Consider the following 17,764-nt stretch of genomic DNA (forward strand, 5'->3'; position numbering starts at 1 on the left):
AGTAGGACAACTTCCCCTGGGACACAAAAGCATTATGGAAACCCACAGAGCCCATGGGCTGAAGAGTTTGTGCTGCTCTGCAGAGTATCAATCCCACAGGAAAGACCTCCTTTCTCCTGAGGGGCAAGCAGGACCATCCATGGGATTTTCTCTTTTCATCTTCCACACCCTTGAAGAATGATGTCTTCTGCGGACAAAGCCTTGAGCCACCTCTCCCAGTTTGCACTCTGAGGGCTCTGACTACAGAGACCATCACCTTGCAGTGAAAGGCTGTGACAGAAAGCTGGTGTCATTCATTACACCGTCTCCTTCCCTTCTCTTCCATTAAAACATGACCTCGCCGGAAATAAACATTGCTGAAGCCTGGGAACAGGTCTGAGGGAAAAAAACAGCAGAGATGCCTAAAAAATGTAAAGTAGTAGCTGCTGCTGCCACCACAGCTGGACACCTCTTTGCCAGACAAGACCTGGAGGTGATACCCAGCCTGCCAGAGCCTCTTCCCCACCAGAGAAGAACCAGGGCTGATGCAGCCATCTCTTGAATCAAATTCTCATCTCTTCTTCATTTCCAGCGTCACGCCATGCACAGCCTGCAACACCAACAGAGCAGCACCTTTTGCTGATAGCTTCTGGAGGCCGTACTAGAACAGAGCTACAGACCCCAAGAGTCTTGTTCTCAGACAGCATGCAAAAGCCCCCAGCCCTGGCAGTGGTGCAGATATATCCACCAAATACACAAGAAGCATTGTATAAAATTATAAACGGATAAGCACTGATCAATTTACAACAAAATCCAAAACATCCTGCATTTACAGGTAAGTGAACTGGCAAGCCCCAAAGTCTTCCACTGGTTTAGATATATAACCTAATCCAGAAGGATTTACATAGTTCTGGAATGAATGTGTATGAAACCTAAAAATCTGCAATTTTTTGATGATTTAAACCCAGTCTCATTACATACATACTTTTTATTTAATAAAAGTGAAAAATAAGTACAAAACCATAATTCCATTTCTTTAAAATAAGTCTGAACAATAGAGTTCAGGCAGTAAAGTGCAAAAGAGCAGCTATCCCAGCCATGCTTTATCCATAAACAACCCTTATGTAGCAGGAAGGAACAAGAAGGGCAAGCAGCACAGACACAGCCACACCACAGCTCAGCTATTCATGCACATCCATGAGATGTCCCAGGCACAAACACATTACAGGAGCATGCAAAAGACTAACAAAGAGGGAACCGTTGCTCTTCTACATCGTGACACACATCCATGACACACTGGTTTATATTCCATATTCTCCAGCCCATCATCTGGATGCTACAAGCTAACATTACTGAATTGTGACACAAGGCTTCCAAACTGTTTTGCTCAGGGGAACACCTTAAGTGGTTAGTCTGTAAAATGAAATTAAGTACGTTGGCCACTGGATTGAGACAGGACACTCTTCCCTTGGTTATGAGCATGCTAAAATAATGGCATCCAAAAGTGAAACTTCTTGTTCTAAGGGTCTTCTGAAGGAAAAAGAGCAGCAATGTCTCTTTCTTCACCACATGAACTTGGAAAACTGGGAATCGACAGAGAGCAGCAACACTACACAAGCACCCAGGTTACCAGCAGAGAAGTTTCAGCCACAGTGTGCTCACACTCACCAGCACGCAACGCTGCGGTGAGTGGGAGTACAGCACATGTTGAGTGAACAGGTGTGGGCATTTTAAAGGTCAGACAAAATCTTTCAGCATGTTTAGCACAATACTCCAATATGGTGCAGTGCAAACACTAGTGTTAAATTATCATTCTTCACTATGAGGGTGGTGAGGCACTGGCACAGGTTGCCCAGAGAAGTTGTGGCTGCCCCATCCCTGGCAGTGTTCAAGGCCAGGCTTGATGGGGCTTGGAGCAACCTGGTCCAGTGGCAGAGGGTTGGAACTGTATGAGCTTTAATGTTGCTTCCAACCCAAACCAGCCTATATGATCCTATAAACTACAGATATAACCACAAAAAATAATGATATATTCTGCTTTCAACTGAAACAGGTCTCCACCCATTTCAGGGGAGTGCTAGCTGAGATCAGGAAGTCTGCACTTACACAGATGAGAACTGTGCTTTGCCCACACTGGGAAATAAGAGTGGTATTTCAGAACAACAAAGCAAAGCAAGAGATAGCACACTCCTAGTCATCCACATTTTACACAACCAGGAAAAAAGTCCTCAGCACGCAACTAAGCTTCAGTGCAGGAGTGGCTGGAGGGAGAAGAGTCCAGAAGGCACTACAGAAATACTTCATTCAGTGGGTGAGCTGTCTCCCAGTAAAACAGCACCTGGTGCTTCAGAGCACAAGAGCTCTACCATCAGCTCTGCTACAACACTACACTTGCACGTTCTTCCACACCATGGAAAGCCAGCAGTCCAGTTGTGCTATAGGATTTTGTTTTATTACTCATACCATGCCACTAAAACACAGCATTCCTGCAGCCAGCAATTCCACATCTTAGCCATATTTACACTGGGTGTAAAGAAAATGCATTCAACAGGGAAAATATCTCATTTAATAGAAAAGGGTGACTTCATACAAAGTACTGTGGAGAAGTAGAAAGCCACATGCAAAGTGTCAAGTTGACATGGTGGCTGTTTCTTAAGACACGGTTAGTACTTTCTCTGGTGCTTTGATGCAAGTACGTGAAAGCCTTGAACAATTTCCTATAAGGTGCACAAGCATCCACAATACATAAAAATTCTTAATTTTCTATTTCTCTTGTATGCAAAAAAAAATATATAAACAGAGACCCAGCCAATTATCCCCGTGTTATCTTGCCATTTTCGCACCTTCCAGTAGACTTTGACATGCTGGTTTAGTAGGACTGAAAGTAAAGCATAATTCTTAGTGTCAAAGTTTCTAAACAGTGTTTGTGCTTCTAGCTCCATCAGAGCAGCACAGCTCCTCCAAACTTCGCTCCGCTGGAGTGTGGACTCAGGAATGCCCAGTATGTCAAGCTTCTACCAAACATCACAACAGCATCCACTTGCAAAAGGTAGGAATTTATAAAATGTTGAGGATTTCACCACTTGTCCTCTGGAAGTCATTCTGGTTTGTCTTGTTTTAAAATGCTGTCGCACTTCAATCTCAAACCTCCAATATCACCTGTGACAGGAGGGTGTAACAGCACCAGCCCATCACAGGATAAGGATCTGCAAGTGTGAAAATCCCAATCACTGTGAGTTATCAAATATTCTGTTTACAAAATGTTCTGAATGCAATTCTTTTGATTTACTGAAAAAAAAAAGTTTCCAAAACTCTAGGTCTCATCCTGCACACCCCTACTAATGCAGGTCAAGAAATCTGCCTGTATATCAAGACCAAAAATGAATAAATACAAAATATATTTGGTATAGAAAATACTAGTATAAAAATTAAAAATCACCCTGTTTTACTGTCCATCAAAATATTAACAGCAAGCACTACAAGTGACTTCTTTAACCTATTGCCAAAATCATTTCCAAAGAGTTCTGCTTTCCTGAAGCGCTGGTGATTGCATTTGCCCAAGTACTGGAAAAAAACCCCCAACAAACAACAAAAAAATAGGGAAGGAAGGACAAAATATATGATAGATTTCTCACATAGCATTATTAACAGAGGACCTAAACTGAAGGAAACTAAAGTATGCACAAACACAGCAGAAAAAAGCTATTGTCAGTTCTGCTCTATCCACCAGAGCTCTTCCTGATCTTCAGGCAATTTGTGGAGAAGGTGCTCCCTTCACACTAGCCCTGACAGACAGATGATGGCATGGGGACAAGCATACTCAGAGCACTGCTGCTTTTTGGTTTCTCTGCTGTGGCAATCCTGCTGAGTTTGCCAACCTCTGTCTGCCAGCTGGGGATCTTCTTTGTGGTCACATGGCGGCGGGTATGCTTTGTCAAGTGATCGCTGCGCATGAAGCGACGCTCACACACGGGACAAGCAAACTTCTTCTCTCCTGTGTGAGTTCTGCGGTGGCGTGACAGTTCATCTGAGCGGGCAAACTTCTTGTCACAGCCTTCCCAGCTGCAGTTGAAAGGCTTTTCTCCTGCAGGGCATAAAAGAAACATAATTTACTTTTGAAAAGCTGTGTTACAGTTTTATCAAAGAACTAACTTAAAGCCTGCCTTGCAAAACCCAATGAATTCCACAGAGCTGTTCATGTGTGTAGTCAATATTAGCTTAAGCTCAAGTTGTGTTTTGGACAAAAATTGTAGGTATCACTTCTATGTACTCCCTCATGTCACTTTAAATGTTCTTTAATCAAGCCTTTTTTTTTTTCTTCTTTTCAGTTATCCCAGTTTAAAGAAGAGGATTCTTCATAAAGGTACCTTACCCAATGACTGAAATAGAAGCAACTCTCTACCCAATTCCTATGTCACCACAGCTGTACAGCTGGTGCATGTCACCACCAAAAACTGAAGGCAAATGGTAAGCCTGGAGTCAAGCCTCCCAAGTCCTGCTGCTCCAGTGATCCAGTCCTACACACAAATATACTACCCCAGCAAGTACTACTGAGGAAAAGCCTGTCCTGCAATTCCCAACAGACAGCTAGGGGAATTCTGCACACCCAGGAATGACAGCAAGCAGAAAGGCTGTTCACATCAGCTTCTGCTCATCCTGGGCAACTGACCTACCCTAAACAACACAATCTACTGACTACAACCCTCACATAAGGCTCAAGATAAGCATCTACCACATGACGCATATTTATGATAACACTTTGGAGCAGGACACAAGTGTCCAGCAGAAAGGAAACCCCACAGAAGTGCTGCTCTTATTTCAGATATTGAGAGTAAGTTCTGTGTTTTTTGTATTTGGTATCACCTAGCTTCTCAGTGCTCAAGGAAAAGAAAGATGAACTACTCTGCCTCCCGTTTCTGTAATATGGACTAGCTAGCAAGGGCTCAGAATGCTTCACTTCCCACCAATGTCCTAGTCTTAATAACAATACAAGGATACACACACCTTTCCCATGGATCATCAGCAGTACGTGAGACACTTTTGCTAGTCTATGTTTACCCTGTAGTGCCAGGTTAATTCAGCAGCCTGCAGCACTTACTTTCAAGCTAGAAGCAGAAACATCATTCCACCTCTGAGCTCTGGTTTACAAGGATTATCAGCTTCATATAAGGCTTAAGCACTTTCCCCAAAGGAACTGTAAAGACAAGCTGCCAACCTAATGAAAATCCTGCCACAGAAGCTGACACCCTATAAACCACAGTGTCTGTGGGGCAAGGAAGGGTAAGGGGGGGAACAACAAGGAAAACCAAAATTAAACAGACTTTTGAATGAGCTATTCTGTACCAATTTCTTAACTATGCCTATCCCTCAACATCAAAAATAGTCCCCGAGAACTCAAAGTTAGTTTTAACAGGATCTTGAACCCAGAAAAATGATAAGTAAACCACATGTATACTGTCTCCACACTGATCAGATTTCATGGAGCAAATCAGCTCGTATTAATTACAACTAATTTTCATTTATCTTTAAAATTCCCTTTCTGTAACTGAATAAACTGCTACATTCCTGTACCAGCTCTACTTCCTAACACAGCAGCCCAAAATCTCAGTGTTTTCCCATTTAGCCTAAACAAAGCTCTGGAAAAATGAGTAGTTTCCAAATTTCTCTTATTCTCCTCATGCCAAGAATTAAGACCAAGCATCCATACTATGGTTTGCTTACAGCAGACCTCTCCATGCCCAACCCCCCCCACCCCCCCAAAAAAGGACTGCACAATTGATTTCCATCTAGTCCAGATGACAGGATTCCACTCTAAACACACACGCAGACGGCAAAGCTTTGCTCCAACTGAAGCATGTGAAATTCAACTAGAAGTATGGGGTCAGCTGAGGTCTCAGAACAAAGTCTGTCTTGTTTTGCTTGCCCATGAAGAATGAACATTCCTCCCTTCTCTGAGAGAAGTTTCACCATCACCTGCCTCACCCCTTTCCCACCCATCCCCTAAAACCCCATGCATTTCAGCACCCCAATGCAAGCCAGTGCCAGAGTGACAAAGGCCTCGCCCTGTTGTACGCACCAGTGTGGGTGCGAAGGTGGGCTTTGAGGTGGGAACTTTTGAAATAGGTTTTCTTGCACCCAGGGAAGTTGCAAACATAATTCCTCCGCCTAGAAAAGTCCACCTGGGGAGTGCAGCTTTGACCAGAAGCAATGAATACGGGAGCAGGTGCAAGGGGCAGTAACTTGGTGTTCCCAACAGTCATTACTGTTTGTGGGCACTGTGGTGTCGGTGTGACAGCAGTCTGCGGGAGAACCAACATGACGGTCCCCTGAGGCACAGAAGGTCCCATGAGTACAGGCTGAGAGAGAGGGGCTGTCTGCGGTAAAATAGGTTTCATGGGAGTTGAGACTGTTGGAGTTGAAGGTTTGACATAGGCATTGATCATACTGCTTTGTCCATTTAAAGGGATCATTTGACAGAGAACTTGGGGGCTTGAAACAGGGGCAGATGGCACTGGGGTAACTCTTTTTTGCAAGTCATTCTCACAATTCTGCAGCAAGTGGGTCTGTGGCGAAAGAGGCCGGACTGGTAGCTGTCCTTTATTGGTCACAATATCACTGGAGTCCTGTGCATAAGGCTGATGTACCGGAGAGGTTTTGTTAACTAAATTATCGGCAGCACACGGGTCCTGTGGCAGTCTGGAATGTTTTTGGTCATCCACTCCACACCAGTCTCTGGAAGTACTGTAGCCTGAAGTTACCTTTGTTTTTTCTTGCACAGCAGGAATGTGATGGTAAGCAGAGCTATCTCCTGTGTGACGTATGACACTTGTTGCCATGGCCCTGCAGGGCTGAGGTGCAAAGGATTCAGGTATCACTGGCTTCTGGCTGCATGGAGACATGTTGGTAACAGATGGCTTGGTTATGGGAGAGGCACCAGTCACTGATGTTACTGAGCAGGCAGCTGTATTTGCCATGACAGTCCTTGGTTTGGAGTAAGTGACTTGTGAGGAGAGGAGTGTAGCAGCCGATATCTCAACAAAGTCAGGGCTGTGTGGAGGGGTCATGCACTGCAAGAAAGAAAACACCATTATACATTAAATTACATCCCATCTCCAGGACAAACTGCTTAAAGCATACTGTCATGGTTTAACCTAGTTGGCAACTGAGTACCACTTTCTCACTATGGCTTCCCCTTACCTCCCCAGGGGATGGGGAGTAGAGCTGGAAGAAGGTAAAACCCATGGGTTGAAATAAGAACAGTTTAATAATTGAATTTAAAAAAAACAAATAATAATAATATAATTGAAATAACAAAAAGAAATAAAGTAATAAAACCCCACAAACAACAAGTGATGCACAATACAATTGCTCACCACTGACTGATGCCCAGCCCAACCTGAGCAGTGATCAGCCTCTTCCGGGTAACTCCCTCAGTTTACACACTGCACGGGCATGACATACTGTGGTATGGAATACCCCTTTGGCTAGTTTGGGTAAGGTGTCCTTGCTGTGCTGCCTCCTGGCTTCTTCTCCTCACTGGCAGAGCATGGGAAACTGAAAAGTCCTTGAATTAGGGTAAACGCTACTGAGCAACAACTAAACCATCCATGTGTTATCAACACTGCTCTCAGACTAAATCCAAAACACAGTACTGCACCAGCTACTAGGAAGAAAATTAACTCTATCCCGGCCAAAGCCAGGATAGTATCCACCCCTTATTCCATCCCATTTAAGTCACGCCAGATCCCACACTTCAATGCATCTTATCTTTCGATATAGACACACGAACATCATTCCCTTAGTCTTTGGACCATCCCTCTAAAATATCTGCTGAGTTCATTTAGCCCATGACTTTGGGCTCCATCTGTCACAACAGCCCTTCAGGGCAGAACAGATGCTGTGTGGTGTTGGACTGCTGCATGCTGAAGCCAGTTCTGATTCCACCACCACTGCACTTGTCCAGTTTCATCAAATCATTCATTAATCTAGGCGATTTTTACTGCAGTAGCCTTGATATGGCACACAGCCACCACAGAAATGATAATATACAGTATTATATAGCAATTAGCATCATACAGTTTAGTTCATTTTCACCAGATCAAATCCCCTCGAGATACATGCCAGAATTCCCCATCCTTCTGCATTACCCACCAAGTACACCCAGGTCCATAAAGGGGTTTGCCTTTGCCTGAAGTGGGAATAACCCAGACTGTCTTGTTATGTGCACCACATTTACATACTGTAGAGGGGGATAAAGTACAAGTTCTAACTGGGCTGGGCCAGTCCTGGTGGCAGATACCCTCATGCTGACGAACCAGGTGGCTTTTGTTAAATGTGTATCCCTATGTTTGAAAGTCCCACCATCCACTGCTCTCAGTGCAGTTTTTAACAGGCCATTGTACTTTCCCAGCACGGGCAACCAGGGTGCCAGGAGAGCTGTGCCAATCCTTCAGTGCCAATCACTTCCGAAGCAGCTCAAACCCCTCCATAAGCTGCCAGTATCTCTTTCTCAGTTGAGGTATAGCTGGCCTCAGATCCTCTGTATCCCCGACTCCAAAAGCCGAGGGGTCGACCTCAAGTCCCCCCTGCAGCTTTCTGCCAGAGGCTCCAGGTAGGACCGTTCTCCCCAGCTGCAGTGTACAGCACATTTTTTACACCTGGCTGGGTCCGGACAGGTCCAAGGGCAACTGCATGAACTATCTCGCGTTTAATTTGCTCGAAGGCTTGTTGTTGCTCAGGGCCCCATTTAAAATCATTCTTCTTCCGGGTCACATGATAGAGAGGGGGCTTACAATCGAACTGTAATTTGGGATGTGCATTCTCCAGAACCCCACTGCACCCAAGAAAGCTTGTGTTTCTTTCTTATTGGTGGAGACATTGCTGTTACCTTGTTGATCACATCTGTGGGGATCTGGCCATGTCCATCTTACCAATTTATTCCCAAAAATTGAACCTCCTGTGCAGGTCCCTTGACCTTACTCCATTTTATGGCAAAACCGGCTTTCAGCAGGATTTGGATTATTTTCCTCCCTTTCTCAAAAACTTCTTTTGCTGAATCACCCCACAAGATGCTCACTCCTCCCTCCTTCCTCCCCCCTGCTCCTGGATGGATGGGGAGAAGAATCGAAAGAATGTAACTCCCATGGGTTGAGATAAGAGCAGTCCAGTAACTAAGGTATAACACAAACCACTACTGCTAACACCAATATTAATAATGGTAAGGGAAATAACAAGGGAAGAGAATACAACCACTCACCACCCGCCGACCAATACCCAGTCTGACCCAAGCAGTGATCTAGCCCTTCCGGATAACTGCCCCCAGTTTATATACTGGGCATGATGTGATGTGGTATGGAATACCTCTTTGGCTAGTTTGGGTCAGGTGTCCTGTCTCTGCTTCCTCCCAGCTTCCCCTCCTCCCTGGAAGAACATGAGACTCAGAAAGTCCTTGGTCAGACTAAGCATGACTTAGCAACAACTAAAAACATCGGTGTTATCAGTGTTGTTCTCAGACTGAAAGTCAAAAACACAGCACTGCACCAGCTACTAAGAAGGAGAAAAATGACTGTACTGCTGAACCCAGGACAGTACTGTTGGATTTTCCCAGAGGCTGGTGCATGGTAGGGGATACGATATACCCACTCAATGCTGCGCTCGTTGGCCAAGTGTCTATGAGGTTGTTTCCGGAAATGAGTCCCATTGTCTTGACTCAATTCTCTCTGGGGTGCCGCGTCACCACAAAATCTGTTTCTCAAGGCCCAGGATGGTGTTCCGGGCAGTGGCATAGGGCACAGCGTATGTTTCCAGCCACCCGGTGGTTGCTTCCACCATGGTAAGCACATGGCACTTGCCTTGGCAGGTTGGTGGGGGTGTGATACAGTCATTCTGCCAGGCCCTCTCATGTTTGTACTTCAGCCATGGTCCTCCATACCAGAGAGGCTTTAACTGCTTGGCATGCTTGACTGCAGCACAGGTTTCACATATGTGAATAACCTGGGTGATCATGTCCATTGTTATGTTGACCCCTCAATCATAAGCCTATCTGTATGTTGCATCTCTGCCTTGATGGCCTGAGGTGTCATGGGCCCATTGAGCTAAAAATAACTCACCCTTATGTTGCCAATCTAAATCCATCTGAGCCACTTCAATTGTAGCAGCCTAATCCACTTGTTGGTTGTTCTGGTGTTCTTTAGTGGCTCTCCTCTTGGGTACATGGGCATCTACATGGTGTACCTTCACCGCCAGATTCTGCACCCAGGCAGCAATATCTTGCCACAGTGCAGCAGCCCAGATGGGTTTACCTCTACGCTGCCAGTTGCTCTGCTTCTGTTGCTGCAACCACCCGCACAGGCATTTGACACCATCTATGAGGAAGTATAAAGTATTGGCCACTTTTCTCCTTCAGCAATGTCCAAGGCCAGCTGGGTGGCTTTCACCTCTGCAAATTGACTCGATTCACCTTATCCATGAGCAGTTCCTGCAACTTGTTGTAGGAAACTCCATACAACCGCCTTCCATCCCCCACAGTAGGGCACTGTACTGACAAACTACTTCATCCACCATCCTCTTCACCTCTCCAGGTCATTACTGCCAATGAGTTAGCATACAATGATGGTGCACTCCATACAAATTTCCACCACACAAATCGTGTGTACTGGACTTTGCCTGGATCTGTGGGTGACTGTGCATTGTTCAGGTCATAATAAATCACCTCCAGTACAGCTAATTCCCTCAGATACTGGACATCTCTCTCTTCACAGTGGCTCACTTGCTTGGGTGACATATAACATCTTCCTTGAAAGGACACCTTTCCTGCAGTGCTGACAGAAGTCACCTCCAGAGGCTGATGGCTTGTGCCCCCTTCCCAATCACTTTGTTAACACCTCCTTCCCTAGAGTGATCCCAGCTGTTTGGCTTCCCTACCCTCTAATTTGAGGCTACTGGCCCCATTATCCCAGCCTCACAGCAGCCAGGTGACAATGTGCTCACCTGGGTGATGGCTGAAATCTTTTGTATACCCCACAGCTCACTCAGGGATGGCAAACAAGTGGATACCTCTGGTTCTGCCTCTTCCTCCTGTTCTTGTGATGTCCCTGTTTTGTCCTTCTTTACCAAACAAGCTGACTTTCATATCCATTTCTTCTTGTGTACAGGGTTAGGGTAACTGATACCAGCATGGGCTGGTCCTCTGCTTCAGCTGTACTACCCCTCACTGATGCCTGGGAAGCTGCAGCGCCTGCCACTGGAGCCTGAGTAGCTGCAAATAGTTGCTTAACCCTAAACAACACCCAAACCACGTTCATGTTTCCCAGCAATAGGACCATGGTTTCAGCATCCCAAGAATATTCAAACTGTCAAAGTTCTCAAATGCTAATTAGCCTGGAAGAGAAGGGAAAGATGTGGGAAGGTGACTCCTTCATAGGTTGGCTCTCCAAGGAAAAGAGGTAAAAGGTGTAATTATTAATAGCTTCCAAGAGATGGTTCCCAAAGTACAGAGGTGATGGCAGTGCTGAGCACAAATACCAGATTAGTTTCATGGCCAGCAAAGCTATCATATCATAAGTGAGAGTTACAAAGTACATCAGAATGATAACCTCAGCCCAGCCCCCAAAGGAGACGGACATCACCCCAGGGAACACATACAGCAGGTGAGGAGCTACATGATGCAATGCTGAGAACAAGCGCAACAACCCTGAGAGCAAATACCAAAAAATGAGAGCAAATTGTGACCAGCGACTATTAAACCAAAACAATGAATGCTTGTATCAAACTTATATAACCCACAATGGGATGGGGAGAAGAATCTTAAAAAGGTAAAGCCCATGGGTTAAGATAACAGTTTAATTAAAATGAATTATAATATTTGTAAAGAAAGGAGAGGAAACAAAGAGAAATAACCCCCAAGACAGGCAAGTGATGCACAGTACAATTGTTCATCACCTGCTGACTGATGCTCAGCCCACCCCTAAGCAGCGATCAACTGCTCCCAGCCAAGTTTATATACTGGGCATGATGTGCTGTGGTATGGAATACTCCTTTGGCTAGTTTGGGTCAGCTGTTCTGTCTCTGCTCTCCTCCAGCTTCCTGTGCCTCTCCTCACTTGCAGACTGAAATGAGAGACTGAAAACTCCTTGACTTAGGGTAAATGCTACTGAGTGACAACTGAAACATTGGTGTTATCAACATTATTCCCAGACTAATTCCAAAACACAGCACTACACCAGCCAGTAGGAAGGAAACACACTGTACTACAAAAAACCCTCTCATTCTTTTCTCCTCAGCCATTGGGTGCAGCTGTAAGAGCCTATGAGCACTCTGCTGTTCACAGAAAACAGACTAGCAATAGAGAACAATACCATACCTTTACAATTTCAAGCTTCCAGCAAGCCTTTGATCTTTTATCAATGACTGCACCATTAGCTGGTGGCTACTTCTGAGATAAAGACAAATGGAACTGCTCTTAGCCTTCTTATTCACCCATTTCTCTTGCTGCCACCTCCTCTCCTTTTACCACTGAAAAAACTCATGCCTATCTCCAAGCGCTGCTCAACAGACAGTGCCAACACTGAACTGCATAGTAGTATAAGTATGCCAAGCAGACTGCTATACTCTCTCAATCTCTTTCCACTGTTATTCCCCCTTTTTCCTGATGTAACTGCATACTAGAAGCCTACTGGCTGAAATGAGCCTTAACCATCTGGAACTTGAACACCACCTAAGCCCTTTTTTAATACATACTTTTGCTGCAACATAAATGGCAACAAAAAAAAAAAATTGTGATTCAACCAACATTAGTCAGCTGGAGCAGACCAATGTTCTGGAGAAATAACAGACTACATGTACAAACACATAGCATGGAAACTAATTAAATTGTCTATTTCATAATGGTAATCTGTACTTTCCTTTGTAACTACCAGAGTGAAGCCAAATGTCGTCAAGAGCCTTTTTCATACAGTGCTTGCAGATAAGCTGGTGCTGAACCACTGAGGCTCACTCTGCCACTCTTACTCAAAATGCTCCAAGAAACCTTCAACAACCAGCATGCAGCATCCTCAGCATGCCTGACAAATTAAATTACCGGTCAGCAAGGGTTTTCACATCCAGCTTTAACAAGGGATCAAACCCTACGTTTGCCATTCCAGAGACAGCAGAAAAGTCCTACCTCAGCATGGCCACCTCACCATTCTGGCACACACAGAGCCCTGGCTGCTCTGTAGCTATTCTACACAAGGACACATGGGCCAGCCAAGCTAAGACATTGCAGAGATGTTAACACCCAGATGTCAGACATAGTTATTTCACATCCATGTTTTTCTTACCAGCGTAGATAAATAGTCCTTTGGCAATTCAGATGTCGCCTCAGTGTGCATTGTGAAATCACCAGAATCCGAGAAGGGCGTAAGTGGCCTTATCTTTAATATGTCACCTTTCTGCGATCTTTGACCCCAGGAGCTCATGCAAACAAGCGCTTCAACGGCTTCAATGTCATTCTGCTCCAAGGTGCTGCAGGTAGACCTTTCACTGTCATGACGCTGCCTCTCACGGATAGACTCATAGATGTCCACGATGTCAGCCTAAATGTAATCAGATTAGTGGCTGTTAGGCCAAGTCAGAATATAAAGCTGACACCACCCACATTCTGTCTGCTCAGGATGAAGGTCATCTGAAACAGATCCCATGCCTACAGCAAGACTTCTACCAACCAGCTCATCTCCCTATGCCTTATACTCTAAAAAAATAATTAAAAGTGCGATTTGCAGCAAAGGAACAGATATGTGTGTAGCTCGCATTTCTAGAGTTACTTTCCTGGATTACACTGCTCTGAATAAACACATCACATGTTTGTAAACAAGCAAAAAAAAAAGAGGGGGAAAAAAAACTGGCTTCCAACCTTGTTTAGACAAGGCTATTTGAATCCTGGACCCACACTACAACTGCTATTCAGGACTGATCTCCTTTTGGTAACATTTAGACAATACATTTCTGCTGATACAGAAGGTATGATCACAGATTTACAGTATCACACCTTGCAAAAAGCATTTTATTCTTATTACCAGTAGGGAAGCCAGGATGCGAGAAAGCGTTCAAAAACCATGTAGAGACACCCTTAGTGACAGGATTTAGTGGTGGACTTGGCAGCTCTGGGGTAAACAGTTGGACTTCATGATCTTAAAGGTCTTTTTCAACCTAGCTGATCCTATATAGGCACAGCCTTCAAAGTGCAGTGGGAATTGGCTGCATTGTCTTTTAAAAGGTATGACACTACATGGATGCTAGGTATTTCAAAACACACTACAAGTAACATGAAGACAAATGACACTGTATTGATTTGTTTCCAATTGCAAGTATCACAGAAAATGTGTGTATGTGTGTGTGTGTGCGTGTGTACATGCATGCAAAACACTTGACTTTCAGTGCAAGGATACCCAAACTTCACAAAGCTCTCACAGTGGTGCTTGGTAGTGACTCCAAAAGCTACGCTGCGCTGCTGGTTTACTGCTCACATGCCCACTCAGTCTCAACTAGGCATCCAAACTCTTCCAGCCTTTAGCCTCAGAAACTTACTGTGAAGGCTGGGATTCAACAGCATACACCAGGATTCTTGAGCCTATTTGCTTTTTATATACTGCAGCAAAAACGCTTTAAATAGAAAGGCACCACCACACCGTCAGCACAGCCTAAAGCCCTAGAGGGAACTAGGCTGTGGTGACATCATTTGCACACCTACGTCTAGGAGTTTTGTTACTGAGTTAAGTAACGTAGAATGATCCTGGCTCAGTGCTATCACAAAGATGCAAAGCCCTGTAGTGAAAACACAGGGATACACACGGCAATCATGTTAAAACATAATGAATCCCGAATGTCAGTACTGCACTCAGAGGACTTTTGCCTAAAACATAAGATACCAGACATGGAGATATCAAGACTGTGCGGCAGGAAGGGGTTAAAAGCACTCAAGAGATTAACTGCTCTGCAAGAGACTTCTAAGAATTTCCACTGAGAGCAATGAGCATGGGAAGGAGCTCAAAACCCCATGTGGCTGCAAGCCTGGACCTAGACTGCCTGTCCCACAGGAGCCACACCAGGTAAGGCTCTGCACTAAGAAGCCAGGAAACTTGCGAGTCCTCCTCAAAGTGTGACTGCAGGCAACCAAGCAGCAGACTGATTTTTTTCCCAACCCTACGTTTCAGAAGAGCAACATTCCCTAAAGAAACATGAAAAAACACACCCCGCTTCAAAAAACAACAATCCTAAAAAAGCCCTTTCTGAAGGCGAGCACTGCAGCCCAGGCTCTGCGGCTGCCAGGGAAATGGCTAACCGCGCCTGCCCGCCTGTCCTCACCTCACCCCGCCGGCTGCTGGGGCCAGAGGTGCGCGGGCTGCAGCGCGGGCCCTCGCCCCGAGCAGCGCCTCCTTCTGCCCGTAGGGGCCGCGTCCACGCCGCCCGCTCCCTGCATCACGGCGGGTGCCCCGGGCCGGGCGGCGCCGCCGGAGGGCGGATGGCGGGAAGGGGAAAGAAGGGAAGCAACTCCCGCCCTGCCGCCGCCGCCCCCACATGGCCGCTGAGGACAGGCAGTCCCCCCCAGGTGACTGAGCAACACCCGCCCCGAGGGCTCTGCCCGGCACAACCGGTGGCAAAGGCACCGGCCGACTAGCCCCCCCCCCCGCGGCGGGTAACAGTCCCAACCGACCAGCATCCCCCCCAGGGGCGAGCAACGGTCCCAACCGACCGCTCCCAGCGTGAGCAACGGTCCCGAGGGTCCGCCACTGAGGCAGCCGGTAACGGTTCCTGTCCGCCACCACGTGCCCGAGCCGAACCGGCACCGACTGCCCCCAGCTCAGAGTCGTCCACCACCACCGCCCCTTCCTCCCTCCGCCCGCTGCCTACCGCGGACGCATCTCCCATCTCCGAGCAGGGCGAGCCGTGCATGGCGCGGCGACGGCGGTGTGACCGGGCAGCAGCAGGAACAGCAGCAGCAGCAGCAACGAGAGAAGGAGGAGGAACAACGCACGCAGCAGCAGCCAGCACCGCCTCCCCCCCACCCTCACCCGCCCACTGAGAGCCCGCGCGCCGGGGGAAGCGCTGCAGAGCGCTCCCCGCACCAGACACGGCGGGCGGGGGGAGGAGGGGAGGGGGGAGGCAAAGAGGGGAGGCCGGCTCCTCCGCCAATCACCGCCCGCCGCGGCCCCATTCCCAGCCAATGAGGGGCTGCGGCCTACGTGATCGCAGCGTGCCGGCGGGAAGGGCGGCGCGTGGGCACGCTGGGCGGGAAGGGAAGGCAGGGAGCGGGCGGGGGAGCGCGCGCTGGAAACTAGGGGAAAGGTCGGGCGGGAACGCCCGTGCGCGCGGGGGTGTGGCGGGGCGCGGCGCGGGGGCGCGGCTCACCCCGCTCTGCCCCCCCCCCCTCCCCCCCGCGCTGTGCGTGCGGCGCGGCACGCAGCAGGCACTGCCCTGCCCCGCCCCCCGGCCCCGCTCCTCGTGCCTCCTCCGGGCAGCGGCGGGAAGCTGTGGGAACGTCCCTTGTCGTGGTGGATTTGCCGGACAACGCCGAGTCCCCGTGGTGGCGGTGGCGGTGTCTGCTGCCCCCGGAGCCTGGGAAGGGGCAGCCCCTGTCCCCCCGCGCCTCAGACGGCCCCTGACCGCGCCAGCGCTTTCCCAGCCCGGCTTCTCTGGCGGCCTTCCTGCCGCTGGCACAAAACGCGGACAGTAATAAGGATTCTCTCTGTTTGTTCATTACTCCGTTTCTCAAGACGTAACATCCTCCCTGTCCACGCGGAGGGCAGGGGAGGGATCAGCTTCAATGTTTCATCTCCTTTTGCTGCACTGGGGCTCATGTTTTACGTTAACAGCTCTTCCTAACCCTGGTCCTTCCCTGCTGTCCGTGTAGTTTCTAAAGCTTCACTGCACTATGCTCACCTCTGGTCTCCATTACCACACATTTCGTGCCCCAGCTTTCCCAGTGCTACTTGCAGCCCATCAAACACCAAATTCATAGAATTGTAGAATCACAGGATGGCTTAGGTTGGAAGGGACCTTAAAGCTCACACAGTTCCAACCCCCCTGCCATGGGCAGGGCCACCTTCCACTAGACCAGGTTGCGCCAAGCCCCATCTAACCTGGCCTTGAACACTGCCAGGGATGGGGCAGCCACAGCTTCTCTGGGCACCATGTGCCAGCACTTCACCACCCTCACAATAAAGAATTTATTCCTAATGTCTCATCTAAATCACCCCTGTATCAGTTTAAAGCCATTTCCCATGTCCTGTCACTACAGGCTATTGTAAAAAGCCCCTCTCCAGATTTCTTGTAGGCCCCCTTTAAGCACTGGAAGCTGCTCTAAAATCTCCCCAGAGCCTTCTCTCCAGGCTGACCAACGCCAGCTCTCTCATCCTGTCTTCACAGGAGAGGTGCTTCAGCCCTGATCATCTTCATGGCTTCATCTGGACTCACTCAGGCAGGTCCACATCCTTCTTATGTTGGGGGCAGGAAACCAGGTGTGTGACAGAGAATGAAACAGTGACTAAAAAGCATGATGGGGGGGTGGGGGTGGGCACAGGGTATGTGCCTCTTCTATTGATCACTGGCTGTCCCCTGTAAGACCAGAACCACTCGCAGAGTTTTGTTTTGAGGGAAATCTTTGGGGAATTGTAAAACTAGGAAGACACCACGCTGTTCTATTTTGCATTTTCTCCAGTTCTCGCAGTTGAGAAACGATTGTATTTGTCTCTTTGCTGCTTGTTGGAACACATGCAGTTTCTGCTGAAAGCGCTTACACACACAGCCT

The 17,764-nt window shown here is 47.5% G+C and overlaps 1 protein-coding gene across 1 annotated transcript in view; it reads right to left on the reverse strand.

Moving 5' to 3' along the window:
• Positions 1-3,572: 3,572 nt before the first annotated feature.
• The window catches only part of KLF11 (KLF transcription factor 11), a 202,492-nt gene continuing 188,300 nt past the window's right edge, over positions 3,573-17,764 (reverse strand). The window contains exons 2-5 of the mRNA XM_057431907.1: positions 15,868-15,939; positions 13,299-13,553; positions 6,056-7,046; positions 3,573-4,063 (exon numbers count right to left, since the gene is read on the reverse strand). Coding sequence (XP_057287890.1) covers positions 3,759-4,063; positions 6,056-7,046; positions 13,299-13,553; positions 15,868-15,909 — 1,593 coding nt within the window. The 5' untranslated portion in view covers positions 15,910-15,939 and the 3' untranslated portion in view covers positions 3,573-3,758. The remainder of the gene's footprint in view (positions 4,064-6,055; positions 7,047-13,298; positions 13,554-15,867; positions 15,940-17,764) is intronic.

This window comes from Pezoporus wallicus, unplaced genomic scaffold (assembly GCF_028554395.1).
Source record: "Pezoporus wallicus isolate ANWC-B61680 ecotype Strahan unplaced genomic scaffold, APGP_CSIRO_Pwel_v1 contig_161, whole genome shotgun sequence".
NCBI classification, from domain to species: domain Eukaryota; kingdom Metazoa; phylum Chordata; class Aves; order Psittaciformes; family Psittacidae; genus Pezoporus; species Pezoporus wallicus.